General features: G+C 40.7%; 1 protein-coding gene across 1 annotated transcript in view; it reads right to left on the reverse strand.

Annotated features, from left to right (window-relative positions):
- The window catches only part of si:ch211-207d6.2 (sickle tail protein), an 88,959-nt gene extending 69,622 nt beyond the window's left edge, over positions 1 to 19,337 (reverse strand). Inside the window, exon 1 of the mRNA XM_028594355.1 lies at positions 18,344 to 19,337. Coding sequence (XP_028450156.1) covers positions 18,344 to 18,623 — 280 coding nt within the window. The 5' untranslated portion in view covers positions 18,624 to 19,337. The remainder of the gene's footprint in view (positions 1 to 18,343) is intronic.
- Between the last annotated feature and the right edge of the window lie 2,007 nt (positions 19,338 to 21,344).

Below are 21,344 nucleotides of genomic sequence, written 5' to 3' on the forward strand. Positions count from 1 at the left end.
GCTGAGTTTAGTGCTATATTAGTCACACGCATTTAAGGAATCGTGAAGTAGTATTTCTCCTAGTGCAGACATGACTCACAACTTGTGTTCAGACATGAAGCACATGATGTATTATTGGTATTATTGCTTAAAACAAATTAGTTAGCTCATCAACATTGTGTTTTTCAGCAGTAGTTGTTTTGTGGTTAACTGAATGTAGGCTACACTAAAGTCCACCAGACAGCAGACAGACACAGTTAGAAACCCTAAAACGGGAGGAGGATAGATATTTTACTTTTACAACACCAAGTTTCTTGACCCAGTGCAGCACTCTCCATTTTTTCCTCCAACATTTCAGCTTAATTGGGATGAGGCTGCTAAGAAATATGCTTGTTTTTGAAGTGCATGGCTTCTTCACTTCTTTAAGCCTAACTGCCATGTCAGTCAGTCAACATCTTAACAAGTAAACACTGTAAAGGAACAAAGCACAGAATTTGTCAGTCGCTTTGGATAAAAGCATCAGCTAAATGAAATGTAAATGTAAATTTCAGAAATGTCCAGATGCCACAAAAAATGTCTTTATTGTTTTTAAATTTATAAAAAGGGCTTACTAGTTATCACGATATACAGTACTATAATTTTACATGAGTAATGGTGATTCTTGACTAATCTTTATAAAAAAGGTCATCATCTCCTAGACGTTCTATACTATTCAGTAGCAGGTTAGTTTGTCTGACCAACATTATTGTTCCCTCAATTTCCAGCTTGTGAGATCACATGACTTCATTATATTCAAATTAAAACATGTTCAGTTTTACAATTACACAACACAGTTTAAAACACTAGAGATCCCTCCCCCACCCCCCCTACTTTTAGCACCCTTGCTTGGACCACACCCATCTTTGAGTTCGGCTTTCATTCTGATCCCAACAACACACCTGTAACGTTTTGTGACTGCATCTTGCACGGTTGACAACTTCTGACATAACAGACAGACAGTCATAACAACTGGCAAAGTACTCAAAAACCGCCTCTCTGGTATATCCTGTTACAGTAAGCCTAGGTGTCACATTTTGCCATGATGACACACACGCGCACAGACAAAAGTGAAAACGATACCAACGTTGCTGTCGCGGCGGGTAAATATTTAACGGTTACCTACAGTATTAGTTCCAGCTCCGGCACGTTCAGCTCATCCAGTTCTGTCTGTTTACTTCGATGTCTCAGTGCAACACATGCTGCAGTGATAGAGCTCACACTGCTCCGGGGCACGTCACTTGGAAAGTTCAAATAGTGTGTGTGTGTGTGTGTGTGTGTGTGTGTGTGTTCTTGTTTAACTATATTCGTTGTGGGGCCAAAATGCTGGACCCCACAACTTTAAAGGGCTGTTTGAGGGTGCAGACTTGGTTTTAGGATTAAGGTTAGAATTAGGTTAGGGTTAGGGTAAAGGTTAAGGTTAGGCATTTAGTTGTGATGGTTAAGGTTAGGGTAAGGGTTAAGGTTAGGCATTTAGTTGTGATGGTTAAGGTTAGGGTAAGGGTTAATATGGCATTTAGTTGTGATGGTTAAGGTTAGGGTAAGGGTTAAGGTTAGGCATTTAGTTGTGATGGTTAAGGTTAGGGTAAGGGTTAATATGGCATTTAGTTGTGATGGTTAAGGTTAGGGTAAGGGTTAAGGTTAGGCATTTAGTTGTGATGGTTAAGGTTAGGGTAAGGGTTAAGGTTAGGCATTTAGTTGTGATGGTTAAGGTTAGGGTAAGGGTTAATATGGCATTTAGTTGTGATGGTTAAGGTTAGGGTAAGGGTTAAGGTTAGGCATTTAGTTGTGATGGTTAAGGTTAGGGTAAGGGTTAAGGTTAGGCATTTAGTTGTGATGGTTAAGGTTAGGGTAAGGGGCTAGGGAATGCATTATGTCAATGATGGGTCCCCACAAAGATAGTGCCATGCACTTTATGTGTGTGTGTGTGTGTGTGTGTGTGTGTGTGTGTGTGTGTGTGTGTGTGTGTGTGTGTGTGTGTGTGTGTGTGTGTGTGTGTGTACGCATGCATGTGTGTGTGTGTGTATGTGCATGTTCCTGAGGAAGCCTGGGCCGGTCTCACTTTTTCCAGACCTCTTGTTTCCCCTCTAAGTTAGAAAGCGGTTATAGTACAACACCATAACAACACACTGGCAGGATGCAGCAATTCCCACATGCGGACAACGGATTATAGTGGCGGAACCCCCGAGGTGAGATGAAAGGTGTATTTAGGGAGACCGTGTGACAGTTGAGACTTCCATACAAAAAAAAAAGCATTGTGTGTGCATCAACTGCCAACTAGTTAAACTATTTAGATACAGCTTTTAAGACAGACTTCAATCTAGTCAATCCGTTTGAATTGTACCATTGTAAAATGCTAAAGTCAAGCTTACAAAAACAGGGAACGATGTGGTGTTGTTCCACTGGTGTGTACTTTGACATGTGAACGCATTTCATTCTGTAGCCTCAAGGGGTTTCTTAATTTAATAGATTTATCATTTAACATTCAATTTGATCATCATACCCCCCCCCCCCCCCCCCACACACACACACACACACACACACACACACACACACACACACACATACACACATACACACACACACACACATTTAAAAACAAAATGTAACGCAGTAATGTTTACTCCGTACATTTTACCTGACCTACTTTTAACTTTTATCTGAGTACATTTTTACTTCCCATCAATTATAATCCACAGAATAAAACGAGTCCTCCCTGCTAATGCTGAAAATATCAGCCCTCGTCCTCATGTCATGCCTGAAGGCGTGAAATCCCTCTTCAACATGCCTTCTGCCCAACATGAACATCTATTTTATCACTGAAGTGGAGTGGATTAAATGGAAGCTTTACAACCACGTCCCATATTCTCCTATCAACCCCTGCTGGCAACTGTAAATAAAGGCTGGGCCTAATAACACACAAACAGAAGGAAGGCAGAGTCCTAAAACTGCTCGCTGTGAGGTTTGTTCGGTATCACGCTCAGTCACAGTCAATACGTAGCTTTGTAGAAAAAACGTAGAGTAGTCTCGCTTTGCCAGACCATCCACACGCTGCGGAGCGGAGGAGGGTCTGGAGGGTCTGGTCAATGAAATATTCAAATTGAGTTATAGCCTTAAAACATATCAGTCCGCGATCTGTGCGGGATGCCGAATTGAGCTGTGGTGTTTCGGGGCCCTAAGTGGCCCCTATGGAGAACTGGCTCTGGGAAGGTGCTAGAAGGTTGGGGTTTGGGATTGGTGATCTTGTGGCCTCTGTGAGTCTTCTGGTTAAGTTTGAAGCTGATTGGAGCTCAAATGAGAGTTTCTTTCATTAAAGGGTTTCACACACAGCACTTTTAAACACAGCACTTACTACTAATTTTTAATGGTATGTGTATATTTTTTTTAACCTCAAGGGCAAGTAATTCAGACAGTATTTATGACCTTTTAAATGTTTTTATTTTAATTTTTGAGTTTATTTATTTACATAACTATATATATATATATATATATATATATATATATATATATATATATATATATATATATATATATATATATAATTTATTTTATGTATTTATTTTGTAATGTTTCTAGGAGAGACACCAGAGTAGTTGTGGAGGTTACCTTTTATTTAAAGTTCAAATCTTCCGCTGTCTGTCCTGTCCAGTGGTTCTTTTAACCTGCTTTTAATATCTGGCCTTCTTTTAAACAGCTTTTATATAACTGAACCAGGTTTTTTAAGGAGTTCTTTAAGCGTTTTATTCACACCAGTGGTCCACTTGTGCCCGTGCCCCTTGTAGCACCCATCCTGGGTTGCTGCGTTTTAACCCAAACCTAACCATAACTTGTCATGACAAAAAACGAAACAAATGACGTTCGTGACAGTGTCATGTCACTCTTATGTAGATACCTTCAAGTGAAGTGTAACCCAGATCTCTCTAGTCTAGCTCGCTGTCTGGATTTACCCTGCAAAGATCTGAGGAGCAGTTAACCAAAGTCCTCATAAATCCACCGGACATCAGCGAAAATACACGCATCCGAGCAATCCCGGAAGTGGAACGTCTAGGATATAGACTTGGCAAAGCAAGACTAGCCCTTGACGTTAACGAGAGTAGTAAGTTCCCCCGGGGTTTGCCGTCACATTATACAGTATTAATGTAATGTAAAGAAAACGTAAAACAGTCAACATTATGTTGCAAATTAGCTGTATGTGAATTTCCTAGAAGCCAGGGTTGGGTCAATAACCTGAACAATTACATTTAGAGCCACCACACTCATTTCGTGAAATATGACAACTGTGTGATTAGGAGTGGGATTAGCCAAATTCAATTGGCCATGTACAATAAAAACTCAAGTCCAAATGACCACAGTCAAGGCCAGTTGAAACGTGACAATTCCATTTTATTTCCCTCACAATGTGAATGTTGAGTTCCAGTCCTGTTGATGAATAGAAGTTAAGTTTTGAAAAAGAGAGAAGCTGTCTTTTTATGTTTTGTTACACACACACACACACACACACACACACACACACACACACACACACACACACACACACACAAGTAAGATCCTTAGAGGAAGAAAAGAAAACGAGTTTAATTGTCCCAGTCCTATGGCTTTGAAGTTTGGTGTACATTTAATTTGTTCTGCGCCCTAACATGGGGCTGTAGATATTTTGGTCTATTGCACTTGGTGTTAGTGGGGGCGTGGTGCTTCAGGGACCAGCTGAGGTGATGAAATTCAATCTGAGAAAGCTGGTTTGAGTAATAGATCCATGGGTTCAAAGGATATTACAAATCTATGTATTTCAGAACCTCTTTGGGTCAAATTGCTCAGTATATTTTAGTGACAACCACATACTCAACATTATAGCATCAGCAGATTTCTTACCCACACTACTTCTACTTGTGTGACCTTAAAGAAAAAAGAAAACCAGTCCCTCCAGCACTCTTTGATTCTGATTTCATACACTCAGTGCAGACTTCTCGTGTTGTCACATTCAGTACTTTGCTGCAAAGGTCAAACAGTAAGATTTTGTTTGAATGTTGACACTAACGTGTCCTCCGCTTCATTTAAACTGCTGCAAACTATTTAAAAGAACAGACATGGAAATTGATTCAAGCCACAATTTAATAGACAGACAGGAAGGCAGGCAGACCTGCACCTTAACCCAGGCTACCTTATTGATCCCTATATTGGCGAATTCTAATCAACACACAAATTCTGTGTCTATCCTATAATGTTCACAACTGATCTTGTTTCAGTCCCAAGTAAATGTTTACAACAGCACCTTAAGTTGAGTAGGTATACAGTAGGTACACACACAGTATACATACTGTACATCCAGTCCTGATCCCAATGACACAATGTCTTATAATAGTGCTTGACACGTCAGGGAGAGGAAACAACTAGCACAATGGCTCATTTCTATTTCAAAACTATTATTAGTGTACGTAAACATGCCAGATGAGTTATGGAAATTCCAAAAATTCAAATGCCCGTAATACTGCTATAAGACACTCTGGCCAATGACTGTACGGAATAAAAGAAATATAGAAATGGCGAAGGATACAGAAAGAGAAGGGACAAATCAGAGGTGACAAAGGATAATAAGTTTCTATTTCTTTACAATCATTATTCTGTACCAACCCATTCCTCCTCCCCCCCCCCTCTCTCTCTCCAGTTGACAAAGCAGATCTGATTGATTTAGTTCAGTGGAGGCCTGGAGGTAACTCTCTCTCTCTCAGCTCTTTACTGTGCTTGATAGGCCTGTGATGATATTTGGTTCGCAACTTGGACAGTCAGTCAGCTAGGCAGCCATCAGTCAGACAACATCCAATTAGCCAGTGAGCCAGACATAGTCATATTTGCTCAATTGATAACCTAATGCTCTCTCAGATTAGACTTTACAAAAGGATACGTCTGGTGTTATTCTATATTTTTCCTACGGCCAATAGAACAACAGTTCGTCTCCCAATACTTTCCAACTACACCATCCCATTAGATCCTAGTTTTACTGGTATGAATTTTTATAAACACCTCAAAAATATATTCATTTTCGTTATAAAATAAAGACCCAGTAAAGTTTTCTCAAACAAGAGGAACTAGTGCAGATTAATCCACATTTGGTGCTCTAGTGAGTATTTGGGACAACAGGACCAGTGTTGTGCAAGTTCACACAAGCAAGTTTGAGCAAGCTCAAAGTTCAGTTCAAACAGATTAAAATATGTCCATATTTTATTTGGTAAGTGGAGTGAGCTAAACTACTAGTGTCTGTACATTCAATAACACTACAGTTAAGCTAATGTTACTATCCAAAAAATGAAGCAAGCTAAAATACAGCAACATGTCAACATTATGCAATGCAATAGGCTACAAATAAGGTAACGGCTGTGAAGTCTTAAGTCAGGGTGCTAATGTAGGCTACCTTTTTAAAGCTATAGTGTGCAACTATTTTATATTAACGGACGTGCGTTGCATTCAAAACTCTTTAAAACGTCACGGTTAATTAACCGTAAAGGCTCCGCTACACCGAGTGTAAACTGCACGTTATGTGTAGCAGTGTGTGTCGTTCTACCTCCTTGACAACATAAACGCTCACGTACGTGCACACACACGACACATCAGACACCGGTCTGGTCACCGCGAGAACTGCTTAAAGTGCTCATATTATGCTTTTTTGGCTTTTTCCCTTTCCTATATTGCACATTATAGATGTAAACAGTGAAAAGTCCCCCCCAAAGGGACTTACCATCTTCCAGAAAAAACACTGTTCACAAACTGCTCCAAACAGCTCTATTGTAGTCCAGCCTTTACTTCAGAGACCAACGTGGTCACTTTGTAAAACACGTTATAATGCTCGCCTAGCTGCTAGCATGGCACGCCCTCATACTCTGCTTCTGACTGGCTAGTAGTCCTTACTTAGCTAATGTCAGGGCACGCCCTCATACTCTGCTTCTGACTGGCTAGTAGTCCTTACCTAGGTACTGTCAGGGCACGCCCTCATACTCTGCTTCTGACTGGCTAGTAGTCCTTACCTAGCTACTGTCAGGGCACGCCCTCATACTCTTTTACTGACTGGCTAGTAGTCCTTACCTAACTAAAGCGCAAGTGCGACTCCCAACAAAGATGCAACAGAAGTGCGATGCCTCACTCTGTAGCTAAAACATAGAGCTCAACACACACAGGGAGAAAAGAGGAGCTGCAGCAATGCGCAGTATGACAAAAAAATTGTGTTTTTTTTAAAATTAAACCACATAAAACCTATTCTGGTACAACATCTAAATACAATTATGAACCTGAAATTGAGCATAATACGAGCACTTTAACGTTACATCAAGAAAAGCCTGCCAGTCCCTGACCTCACGACTATCTAACAAGTCAGCACTAGCTGACGTTTGCGTTCACAGTGAGGGCACCGATGATAACAAGTTCCTTCACGAGGCTATTCTGCAGAGGCACTGCGGCTCCGTCTGACGCTTAGCCCCGACCAAGAAGATTGTGATTGGTTTAAAGAAATGCCAATAAACCAGAGCACATTTTTCTCCCATCCCGGAATGCTGTGTGGACTAGCAAGACCCTCCTCCGAAGCGCTGTGAAGGAAGGTCTGGCAGTGCAAGACCAATTTAATAATGAGACAAGGCAAAATAGAAGTTACCAATGACGGGACTCTTAACTGGGTGGGTAGCATGAACCTCCTGGTGGAGCTCCTCACTGTCTGATGAAAAGCTGGTGGCTGTCCACACATTCCCCAGTCCAACAGATGGTGCTAGTCCTGGTTATTCCAGTACGCACAGGCACCTGGAGAGTCTCTCTTCTGCTAACAATATTGTTTCCTGAGATCAACAGTGCTTCTTTGCAGCAACTGGACATTTAATGCCTCCAGCTTATTCTAGTAGTAGCTCTTTTTAAGGATCTAGAGTGTCCCAACCGCATTTTCTCATCTGAGCTTTAAATCTGCAACCTCATATGACCCCAAACCCGCTTAAATCACCTTTCTCCTTATTTGCTAACATAGTCCGTTACATGATTTGTACTTAGGTAGAAAAAACAAACAGAAATAGCCACACTGTGGGCATGATCAAAAATAATCACTGGAAACTTTGCCATGAGTCTTATTTGTAGAGACACGTAGCTCCACATGTAGCCCGAAAGATAAGAAATATACTCTGGAGATGTTTGCGGACCAGCTGTTTCCCAGGGCTCTCAGTGCTCAGTGAGGCGCACGGCACAAGATTTTGCAAAAGAATGTGAAGAAGGATGGAAAGACTTTAGAGATTAAATCGCACTGCTGCTGTCAGAACAAATCATCAACTTAGAGAAGCAGCAACAGAAAGTGGGTCCTTCTGTGGCATGGTAAGGAAGATAGAGAGGCAGAGAGATTAGACATTTATAAGTTTTCTGGAGAGAAAATTTAGTGGCCGAAAAAAGGTTGGAGTGTGTCTCAGCAACGCTACCCCCAGGATAAATAAAGGTAAAAAATGAGATAAATTAAATAACGGAACAAACAAAGAAAGCTGTCAGAGGTTTTCACAATACTTCAGGTCCAGTGTTTGTTACAGTAACGTAACAATTTTTTTCAGATAAAAAGTAGCGTAACACGCTTCTACTGAACATTTGGTAATGAAACGTAGTTCCTTTTTCATTTCGGCGCAACGGTACTTTTCCTAGGGAAAGATTTGACAGCGACGCTGCCCTCTCAGCTGCGCGCTCACAAGCACCATGCGGTACATGACAGAGGCTGGTAGTGGAGTAATCGTGGCAAGCGAGAACAAAGCTATCTTTTGAGAGTGTTTTAAGCTTTGTGGCTTTTTGCTTGACGGCGCTCTGAGCCAGGCACAAAGCTGAGAACCTCACCGATGGATGCGGTGGAGATGGCCTCATACATACACGCAGTGGACCGCTGTGGACTTGTGTCTGTTGCACGGACACGCAAGGATTTCCAGAAAAGAGGCTGCATGTGTCTACGACAATGCACGGACCATTGTGGCTGCGTGACCGGTACAAGTCGATACAGACATTACATACACACTAACACCGTGTAACGCGAATGACCTGAACCCGCGCTGGACTCGTTCATAATGAATCAGCCGTCACTCTGTGAGAGAATCCAGTCTGCAGTGTAGTTTTTACTTTCCGTAGGGGGTAACTAAGTAAAGTAACGGATTACTTTTTTTAACAAGTAACGAGTAACGAGCAAACACTACTTTTTAAACGTAACTTCCCCAACACTGTTCAGGTCAGTGTTGTAGTACTCAAGACCGGTCTTAGTCTTAAGACCACTTTTTGAAGGTCTCGCAATGGTTCACATTTTTACTCGTCACTTACTTGTCTTGGTCTCGGATGAAGAGGACTCTGGATTTTATTTCAAGACTGGTCAAGACCACAACATCAGAGACATCAATAAATTGCCTGTGTATCATCTGATGTATGTGTTAAAGGAATACGCCACCATTTGTTGAAGTAGGGCTTATCACGGTCTACCCTGGCTGTAGATAGGTGGGCCAACGCATTTTTTCTCTCAGTGCAAGTAATTAGGTTGTTTTTTGTCTTTTGTTGGCTCACTTTTCAAACAAGGATTCCATTCACTACGCTAAGCTAACTAGCGGCGGCGCTGCCGGTGTTGCACCGGACTAAAACAATGCATGCACAAAAAATGCGTTGGCCCACCTATCTACAACTAGGGGAGATAAGCCCTATTTCAACAAATGGTGGCGTATCCCTTTAACATCATTACTGTGATTGGATGTAAAACTTCCTGCATCAAATGCAACCAATACTTACAAAACAAGACATTTGAGGACGTCATCTTGGGCTTTGGGAAACACCGATTGACATTTTTCACCATTTTCTGACATTTTACAGACCAAACAACTAATCCATTAATCGAGAAAATAATCAACAGATCAAATGACAATACAAATAATTGTTAGTTGCAGCCCTAGAGCAAATAATAATTGATGTATTCCAAGGATGAAGAGAGTCCTTTTTAAAATGCATACTGTACCCACTCCACACCGATACAAAAAAGGACATACAAATGATACAATAAGAAAACAAAAGATGTGGCGATCACTGCTGTTTTGCCTGTTCAGCTGCGTTTCTATAAAATACATTCATCTCACTGTTTGGTTGACAGGTTGGTCATGATGGCCTTCTGGGAACACCTTGGCCCAGTGTTACCAGCTGTTACTCAGCCTCTCTCTCCCTGCAGGCACCCTTCTGGTGATGTGGCAGTGTTAGTTCCTCCTTGGGTCCCTTTTGTTTATTTTAAGCATTCTGTTATTTTTGACATTGTCGTTATGCATATAATTCAGTTACTTTTGTTAGAGAAATCACATTATCTAATTTTTTTAAACGTTGTGTCTCCCATTTTGTCATGGCTGTAAGTCAGGTCAAGTTTATTTTTATAGCACATTTCATTATCATTATGAGAGCCAGGTTGTGACAATGATTAAAACCTTGGCAGCGACTAAGTATTTCATAACCTGGAACCTATTTTCCCTTGAAGTTGTGTCCAAGTGACTAATGTGAACAAAAATCTTTGAATTTGGTCCAGTATTGAGTGAGAATGCTGTAACTGGCAGCCGAGAGTGCTGTTTTTACCACTGACAGGCACAGATTGTTATTATAATTGCCTGACTACATTATGTTAAGGATTCTTACAAGTAAGATCCACTTCGTTTAACCAGAAACAACACCGGAAATCGCCAAACTCACCAGACTCTGTGTAAATAAACAATACTTTAAGCATGTATAGAGCCAGCATATTTTCACATGCAAATGAGTGAATTAAAGGTTTATTTCTCTCCACTTTGAAAGAAGATTTTGTTTTACGATGATAAAATTACCGTTTATTTAAATGTAGTCGGGTGAGTTTGGCGATGGTGATTTTGGGGCTTTTTTTCTGGTTAAACGAAAAAAGGATCTTGCTATTTAACAAAAAGGTCTATCTCTTTAGGGATTCCGTTCGATAATGTTGTCAGCCACTTAGAATAATAATCTGAGCCTGTCAGTGGCAAAAACAGCACTTCAAGTGGACGTACATTGAAAATGCGCAATTGCCCAATAACATACAATGTAGCTTGTTTCACATCTTGCTTAATATTGGACTGATTTCAAAAATTGTTGTTCCCATCAGTCACTACAAAATACTGAAGTTTCCCTTTAAAAAAAAAAGAAGCATATTTGCATTGATATTATGGAAAAAGACCTTGAAATAAAAACGAGGAAAGGAGAGAGTTGAGGTTGAGGTCTGTGTGCTACTGCTGGTGTTCACCGTGAAAATGCTGTTACAGCCTGTTATTGCCTGGTGACTGTGACTTTGCTGCTCGGTGTGTGTGTGTGTGTGTGTGTGTGTGTGTGTGTGTGTGTCTTGACAAGAACACATAGCCTGGCAGCGACAACTGGACAGACACAAGACAGCCATGGGAAATATCATTTCTGCTTGTTAAACATCACACACGTACACACGTCAGTGAAGCCTGCAGTTCTTCTTAGAATCACTGACTGTAGATCAAACCTCTGAGGAAAGTTCTCAGTCCTCAATGTCTTCCGAGGCTACCCAAACCAGCAGTACATTTTATCATGTGATTATAGAAAGTTATTTTAGCACTATGATAGACAGGATTATAATAATTCAGCAAAAAACATTGGTAAACGAATGGCCGTCTGTTATTGATATTATCAAAGTACCGACATCTACTGTAAATCATTCATTTTTGGGGGCGCTGAAAGATATTCAGGTCTGTAGTTTGAGGACAGTAAAGTAGGCTTAAAACAAATAGCGTTTCGAGAGAGTTTCAGGCATTGACAAAATGTCCAGTTAGCACTGAAAATCCCAGCACTGTCACTGTGGTGTTCTCCATCTATATATTCTGCTGATAGCACCATGTAGGATTAATGTGTTAACGCCTGGCAAAAACAATATCCCCCAAAATGCAACTGTATGCCCTAATTATTATTTTTTTTAAAGTCCCCTCAAAAAACATTTTACACTGAAATGTGAGTGGTTGCAAGAGGACTGATGAGCTATGAAAAAAGGGAAAAAACTGTAACTTTGTAAAGAATTATATTCATTTTCTATTGACTTTCTCCACTCTTTTCTCTTTTTTTTTGTCGTGTAATACTGGATAGAAGTTCTATTTGGGGATTCTAATAATTGGTCGCATGAAACAATCTGAGGCAAATAGGGGAAATCACTCTTTGATGAAACTTCTCACAACTCTTTCACAGCAAGGGGTCAGAGTTAAACATGACTTCATTATAAGATATCATTAGACAAAAGAAAGACGCACTAAATGTGCACTAAGAATCGTTTCACATATTTGTCTGAGCTCCATGTTGCCCTTTTTTGCGATGCCATTATAGTCAGGGCCAAGTTGGACCCACTTGGTTTCTGCATGACGAGTTTGTTAAAGCACATGTTCCAATATATTGGCCATCCCACCGTTTGCCTTTCGCTCCCTCCCTCTCTGACTCTCCCTTTCCTCCCTTTCTCTTCCCTGCAGCTTTTGAAGTGGCGAGCACGAAGAGATTAGCTTCATTTATAGTCAAAGGACGGAATGTGATGATAGGAGAGGGAATGTAACTAATCAGCAGCGGGCTGTAATCCACTGGGACAAGACAGGACAATACTGCTGGACTCCAACTCCCCGCAGAGGAATGTATGACTGGACAGAAAAACCACCAACCGGTTGAAATCTAACTGAATACTGTACGCACACAACTCTGCGTGTGAACTTGTATTACTCATCTCTTCACACACAAACACAGTCACAACATTGGGACTCCATACAAGCTTAAGTAAATTTAAATTGAACTGAAATTTAAGCTCTCTTCTTTTGCAGCACATTTGTTTTGGAATTAAATCACCCAGTCTTTTCCCTGAAATACATGGGAATTGAGAAGCTATGTTTGTCAAAGAGAGGAGGGGATTTGGAGAAGTTTCTTCTGAAGAGGGAGGCATTCTGGATTTTAAACTGGGCACTTCAAACCCAAGAGGGTAAATGAGGAATTAGACCATTTCTGAGTCTACAGGAAAGTATTTGTACTTCATTAAAAAAGGGGCTGTACTCGAAATACTGAAAACGAAACAAAGCAGCGGGCAGGGATTGCCTCCACACGGCTCTCACGGACTGTACCCAAATCTGTGAAATACCTACAAAGAACAGAGAAGCTCTGATTACAACACACAGAGGGTGTGTGACTTCATTCTCTGCTCAGGACGCTAATACTCTACTATATCTTTAGGTAGCAAATATAAGTGTAGAGGCTAAGCCCAAGCCTTAAGCCCCTGAGGTGCTGTTCCATGGGTAGAGTATTTGACACACTCTTTTTTTGATCAATGAAAGTCCAAGTCATATTTGCAGTTAAAACCATTGGTTCCATTTATTTCCATCAAAACTTCTTGTGTGTGTGTGTGGCCAAAAACTGTATGTGCTTCAGGGTAGCACCTGAGGAACCAAAGATTGGTTCCTATTTATACCAAGGGCACTGGTTGGCTCTTACAATTAGTATGCTGCTATACTAATGTTCTGACTGTTAAGTACAGTCCCTAACAGGAGTTCTTGGAGAACAATTGGAAGTGTAGTTCTTAGATAGATATGTTAAGTTCAAAAGTAGATGCACTTGGACATAAGTTAGGGTTGTTCATAAATGTTAAGTGATTCAGTTTTGTATACTTGGTATCTATGGTGATATATCGATTACATGACGGATCAATGTGTTTTATGTAAGGAAACAAGAAACAGTGTCAGGCCACCACACTGATAAACGAGACGAAAGATAATCAAAAATGTTTGGCGAATAAAGCATGGCGTACAGGAGAGATTGTGCTATTTTGCTGGTTTTGCTGGTTACTGACGCCTGCTAATCATTTTTATCCACAGCTACTCCCTATTAACAAACCTGAGACCACTTTTAAGTGTGTTTATTTGGAACAGGAATGAACTATTGCTTGCTTTAGACGTGGTTGGGCGATACGGAGCACAAACTTGTTTGTGTGCATAAATGTCTACAAATGGAAGGGACAACTTGATGTCCTGGGAGGAAAAAAGTTGCAATGAAACCATCACATTTTTTAGGTACGTGACTCTATTCTAGACACTAACCTTGGACATTGAGTCCTATCAGCAAACAAGCAACTGCAACAACACTGACAAGTGTTCATTAATCTCATGCCCTCCCTCCCCCTCGCTGCCTAACTGTAGCATGCGCTGGATGAAATAATGAGGTTTCTTTTTTCCCAGGACACAGGAGCGTAAGCTGACTGGAGCACAGATACTTTTTGACTTGGCAGGAGAACTTTTTAGCCTTCATCGCTGAAATGGGCTGTGATGCCAACGTCTCACTTTATTGTTGCACTGATCTCCAACCTCGGGCAGCTGAAATGGAGGGGGTTGGTGGTGAAGGGGAACTGCAATGTGCAGGAGTGTTTGACTCAAAACAGAGAATTGTCCGCAATGTAATTATGCCACTGGAAATGTAGCTCAGCAACCTGCAGATTTTGTTAATATGCGACTGTAAAAACTTATTGTGCTTTGAATGTCTTTAAAAGGACAGGCAGGTGTGCCAATTAGTTCACTGGTAGTCTTGCATTGCCAGACCTTCCTCCACAGCGATGTGGAGGAGGGTCTGGCTAGTCCACACAGCATTCTGGGATGGGAGGAAAACGTGTAGTTCACTTTCTGTTAAGAAACAGAATACAATGAAGGTGGGTGCAGGTCGGCAAGTGATGAATTGCTGTTTTGAGATACATTTTAATCACTAGAAACAACCTACATTTCTGTATCTTTAAGATGACATATTGGTTCTACTGGTTGAGTTTGATGAAACAAATGAAGCCCTGATGGTTCTTTCATGAATTTTGCAATTTAGATATCCCCCTTGCTCTTTCAAAAAGGTCACACCATCATCCCTTAAGCAAAGAAAAAACAAAAACATAACCCTCACCCTTCTACTAAGTCAAAATGTAAAAGTCTATGCATAATGGTGAGAACTACAAATATATAATGAAATTGGACAACTGGTAATTTCAGTGACATTATCCAGTTTGGGACCCTGCTGCAGGAAAAAAATACAACAATAAAAAGTAACTTGTACTAGTAAGATAACATATATGTCAAAAATTCAAAATGTTTGTGTTTGTGCAGAAATAATAATAATAATTGATATATAGTATATATATACACTTACTATATTCTTACTATATAATATAAGAAGAAGAAAACACCTTGATCAATCTCAAACTTACTTGGGTTTCTTTCTTTTTTTTAATGTACTTTATTCCATACTGTACTGATAAATTGTGCTCAGCTCAAAATGTCATATTGAATAAGTAAAGCAAATGCTTCTTTTTAATTAAGTTATTTTTTTTGTGTGAATCATGACTGTATTTATATCACACCATGACCTTATTCAAGGGTGCACAATTATAGCATTTATGTACTAACTCGGAAGTACTCCGCATGAAGTCACTATCATGTAATATAGTCACTTACTCCGTATTAGCACTGACCATGACAGGCCATGCATTAATTCAAACATTAATTCATTTGGATTCCTACATGTAGTAATGCATTAACATATGACCTGGACATGTAGCCTCATTATAAAGGGTTACATATAGTCTATATTTGTGTCTATTTATCTCTCTCACACACACACACACACACACACACACACACACACACACACACACACACACACACACACACACACACACACACACACACACACACACACACACATTGCTGTAGGCTCAAATGACTCATGATAGCTGACTGCATCAAGGAGAGCGGGATTATTTCCTGTGAATAACAACGAGGTAAATCCTGAGCTGCTACTGTAGATCTCACAGTGGTTTGTTTGTTAGAGAGCAGATAACCTCGAAAAGAAACAATACCTGTATGTTGTGCAGATGCTCAGTTTAAAACAGCAAATATTTGAATGGGTAAAAACACAGAACTGTACATTGGGTATGTCTATATTTTTTTTGGCATACCTATGGTCTTATCAATGCCATTATTTGGATGTGTTTCACTATTAAAAGCTTTTGTACCTTGCCATTACTGATGGGAAAGGCAAAGCACTGCAACTTCTGCTACTTGGGCGGAGTGATTTGCTCGCAGAACTCCAGGAGAACTCTCTGCTCCTCACCAAGGCGCTTCTGAGGTGCTGCGAGCAAATCACTCCGCCCAAGTAGCAGAAGTAGCAGTGAGCCTTCTGAGAATATAGTTCCCAGTATGTATACGGTTAGAAGATGGCTGTGTCTCATGTGACCTTGTTATTTGTACACCCTGTGACTATACAAATCACAACATGTAAATAGGAAAATGTTGGTGTTATTTTGTCACTTATTGGGAGCAGTAGGCTAGATGGAGCCGGCTACCTCCAGGATATGTGCTAAGCTAGGCTAGCGGTGGGTGCGTCAGAGAGAGTTACGACACGCACGGAGATGAGAAGGGTATGTATTGACTTATCTAACTCTGGGAATGTGTATATTTATATATTTTAATAAAGAATTGTGATCTTATTTACTGAGCAGGAAGTTTTTTCAATGCAAAAATAAACTTTCAAACTCATAAACTTAGTGCTCTCTAGTATACAGACAATTGGGTCACTTGTCAGTGACATGACACTGTCATGAACACATGACAGTGTCATGACAGTCATGACACATGAACCCTAAGCCTAACCATAACCATAACTTGTCATGACAAAACCCGAATGGCACTTACTAAAAGAAGCTTTATGTCATAAACGTTTATGACTTGTTTATAATGTTTACGACATGTTCATGACAGTGTCGTGTCACTCTTAAGTAGATACCTTCAAGTAAAATGTAACAGACAATTGTCTGAATTTTTTATTCTCCGTTGACATATCAGTGATGGGATAACAGTCCCCAGTCAGTCGGGCTCTATATGTATGTATTACTGCATGTATATGTATATGGACAGTACGGTAATGTAAAGGGGCTTCTGCAAAGAAGCAGTCAACGGCAGGGCAGTGGAGTTGTCCTACTGCTGGACTGACACACTGACACTGTAATGGATCACAGTTCATGCATGAACTCTGACAGCATCGCAGAAACTAATCCAGCAGCAGCAGCAGCAGCAGCACTTTGAGCACACTGAGGACACACATTAAATCCCTCTCCACTTTTCTCTAACTCTAACTGCAGTTTGGAATATGCATATATTAACATTGCTAAGCACGTGAGACAGAGTTCATATTTGTCTCCCTAATTTGAGTATTTGTATGTTAAATATATGCCTGAAAAAAGGACTAGTCTGAGGCAGGCAGCATGAATAGACAATGTGTAAATGCCAGCTAAGTCCATTGTTTGAAATGTCACATGCATTTCACATTTCCTCTGGTCATTATGCTGCGTTCACATCATTTCGTACAGACCGAGTGGGACAAACCATCCTATCAGCCTCTCGGTTTTGATTCCAAGTCAGAGAGATCAGCAATAATATAATCCCACGCGGCAGAAAGAACTGTGTCAGTAAATCTGTGGCAAAGTGGCTACAAATCCACTATCGCTGGCAGTTAACCTACATCTGAACACCATCCAGCTTATTTTAAAGGAAGCTTTACACTAGTAATGTGTATGTGGTTATTGACAGCATTGTCTTACAGGAGGTTCTCCCATTTTTCTGCCTTTGCATTAATCCAGCATTAGCAGTTCAGTCCAGAAAAAAAACATTTTAACAACGTTCACATCGAAACAGCAGAGAACTTAAACTTGTCGTAAACATGTTGGTGTTTCACAGGGCTGATGATCTTAGTGGTATTTGCTGCAAATGGCCATGAAGATAAGATACGTTCCGCTGCTCATCGATTTAGTTACACAATGTATCGCTTTACTGCCGTGTTTAGCAGTCACTGCGATTAATCATATCTAAATTTGACAACAAGCAGAGCCAGTTTCGGTGAAGAATTCGGTCACTTTGTCTGTTTTTCTGAAACATGTAAGAGGCATTCCTGTGTTAGTCGTGAACTGCATTCGACTTTTAAGAGTATTGCTTATGCTGGGAAATAAGAGGGACTGTTCAAATGTTCCTGACACAGCAGATACTGACACGATAACATGGTTTTCTTTATATGACATAACACTTCAGGTAAGTCCTCTTCTGGGGAACTAAAAAGTCACTTAAATATGTAGAAAGCTCTTTGAACAGGATTAAAGACATTACAGATACAGTATATATATATATATATATATGTATATATATATATATATATATCACTGCAACTCAGGTTATGTTACGCTGTCTTTGGTTATCTAACGTAAAGCATTATGTTAGGTTAAGTATGTTTTTTTTAAAGAGATGGACCTTACCTTTGCTGGAGTTATTTCCTGTCTGCTCAGGGGGTTTGTCCTCCAGGGCTGGAGGTTGTGTCTGTCCATTCGATCCGTGCCCTAATCCATCGGCGGACGCCTGGCTCTGGCTCTGGGCTGGTATGGGTCTCTGGACCAGGTTTCCCTCACTGCCTGCCCTCATCAGTCTTTCTCCAATCCGCAGCATGCATGAGCGATTACTCTGTGGATCCTTTCTCAAGCTGGGGCTCTTAGACCCCGCTGATCCGGGTCGACCCAGGCGTGGGGAGGACTTGGACATCTTCCCTGCTGGGCTGAGCAGAGCACTGGTTAGATACTCCAGAGTTAGTCTGGGTCTCTCGTTCGCAAGTCCCTCTTTTCTTCTGTGTGCTTCTTCTTCTTCTTCTTCTTCTTCTTTTTTCTCCTCTTACTGCTCTTCTTTCTGTCCCTTTTTGTTTCTTGCCTGCTTCTCTTTTGTCTCTTATTCCTCCCTCTTATGTATTGAGGAGTATTGAAGAATTATTTAGCATCTTTCAGGTTTTGTCATCCAACTGTCCTATTCCTTTTGGTACCAGAGTCCTTGCAGTTTCAGTGTGTGGATGTTCTTCTGAAGTGCGTGTGTGTGTGTGTGTGTGTGTGTGTGTGTGTGTGCGTGTGATGGTATCTTAGTTTTGTCAAGTTGTCAATTTTTTTCTTTCGTCAAGTTTGTCTCTTTAGTCCCTCTTCTACCCTCTTAATGACCTGTGCTCATCTGTTGTTTCTGCCTTACATTGCACAATGCTGTTCTCCAGTCAGTCTTTCTCTTTGCTTCTGTCCTTTCTTCTTCGTCCCTTTCCCGACCGTGGTACCTCTGTACCACAGGACTGTCCCTACGTTTGCGGCAGTGATCACTGTATTATTCCCTGTCTTTCTCCCACTGTCTCTCTGTCAGCAGTAAGCTCCCTCTGTGCCTTAAACTCCTCTGGGAGAGCTCTCTGTCTCATCTCTCTCTCTCTCTCTCTCTCTCTCTCTCTCTCTCTCTCTGCCACCTCCTTCATTTTTCTCTCCCTCTGTTTCCCATCTTTGAAATCATCGTTTCCTTTTTTAATTCCCCCTCTGCACTCTGCTCTCTCTGACTTTCACCTCTTTTGACTCAGTTGTATCAACATGAAATGCCGTTCACATGTTGGCTCTGCTGTTGTCAGTTTACACCATGCTAGTCTCACATTGCCAGACCTATCTCCACAGCGCTGTGGAGTAAGGTCTGGCTCTTCCACACATACATTCTGGAATAGGAGACTTTGCATTTCATAAAACCAATCACAATCGTCCTGGGCGGCACTGAGCTCTGGATGCAGCGACCGTGGCTCTGCTAAATGGTCTCGGGAAGGAACTTGTTTTTGGCGGAACATTTGCACCTTGCAAAAGAAAACGCCACATACAATATTACATGAAGTTAACATGATACAGTAATGTGAACTATTTAAATTAGCTCAATAAATGATAAAACGTCATTTTCTCTTACCGGTGTATCGCTGTGTGTATAACAATCCCACCAATCGGTCCCAAAACATCTCAGTTAGAGAGTAAATACCGTAAACATATTCCCTGTAAATCAAATTTCTTGAAAACTTGCCATTTTCAGCGTGTGGTTTGCTAGATCCAAGATTTGTTGTGGTTTTCTGAAGGGATTTTGAGAAAGGCAACACACAGAGAGTGGAAGGGAAGAAGCCTGAGCTGCCGGGTCCGAAATTGTCAATTTTGCTTTCATCCGGACACCATTTTCTACTTCCTTCCATTCCACATTGTCCAATAAGTGATCTTGGTGTTGCCTGGCTGTTGCAGAATGTTGAGAACACAATTTATAAAAGTTGCAGTTTACTGCTGTGTATTTACATCTACAATTATAGTGTACAAGTTGTTTACATTTGGATTATGCCTTTAAATTGTGTGAGCAAGATTCTTAGATTGTGCAAACAACGTGTGTATCCTGTGTGAGAATGTCACCAATAAGAACACTATGTTCAGAAATGTGTTTGAAGTGATAATAAGTTCAGATTCAAGTGATCACTTGGATTCAAGTTTAAGCTGGGTGACCTGACAATGGAGGAGTGGGTTGAGGAGTGTCCATCTCCAGAAAAAAGATCCACGTCACTGCTACTACTTCCATTATTTTTACAGGCTATGAATGGAAGGCTAAAATTCTGTGACAGTAGTGCGGATGTCAATCTAGGGCCATCTGGTTGTTCTTCCAAGGGAGGCATTGCTTGTAAGTTGTTTTTATGTATATTTAGCAGTTTACATTAAGATATTGACATATATTTTTGGTGTTGATAGAATGTATGCTAGTTATTGGCTTCCGCATACAGTTACGCATGTCATTCAAACAACATAAATACAACTGTAAAGTGTGGTTTGCTTGTTTTTTATTTCAGTAAATACAACGTACTGTACTACAATATATTGTACAACTTTGTATAGAGGACATCTTGTTAATTGTGCTGTATTTTGCTATTTTTTAAGTTTCACTTCTGATTCATAACCACATGCAGTCTGGAATAAAATACAAAGCTAAAACGCTACATCTGACTCCTGTGTTGTTTACTGAGTTTGACTGGCTGTCTAGTGGAAGTTCCGACACCTCGGGGAGGACAATACATAACAAAAAGATTTAAAGGACAATTCCGGCGCAAAATGAACCTAGGGGTCAACTGTTCTCTGGGATATGTTTATTAAAGACAGTACCGTTTGGTATACAGGCAGGCGCCATCTTGGGAAAACAGTCATGACCAGTCGAATGATGAACGCCGTGCTTGAGCTATGTTACTGGTTACTGGTTACACGGCATTTGCCGTTCGACTGGTCATGACCGTTTTCCCAAGATGGGAAGGGCCTGCCTGTATACCGAACGGTACTGTCTTTATAATCAAGGCTATCTTTTAAATAAACTGTTTGTCCATTTACAAAGTTGTCAATGCTTCGGTTTCCATGTAAGGACCCTCATTATGCTACAGTGGAAGTGCGGTGCTATTTTGAGCCTTGT

Source organism: Perca flavescens, chromosome 12 (assembly GCF_004354835.1).
Source record: "Perca flavescens isolate YP-PL-M2 chromosome 12, PFLA_1.0, whole genome shotgun sequence".
Taxonomy (NCBI): domain Eukaryota; kingdom Metazoa; phylum Chordata; class Actinopteri; order Perciformes; family Percidae; genus Perca; species Perca flavescens.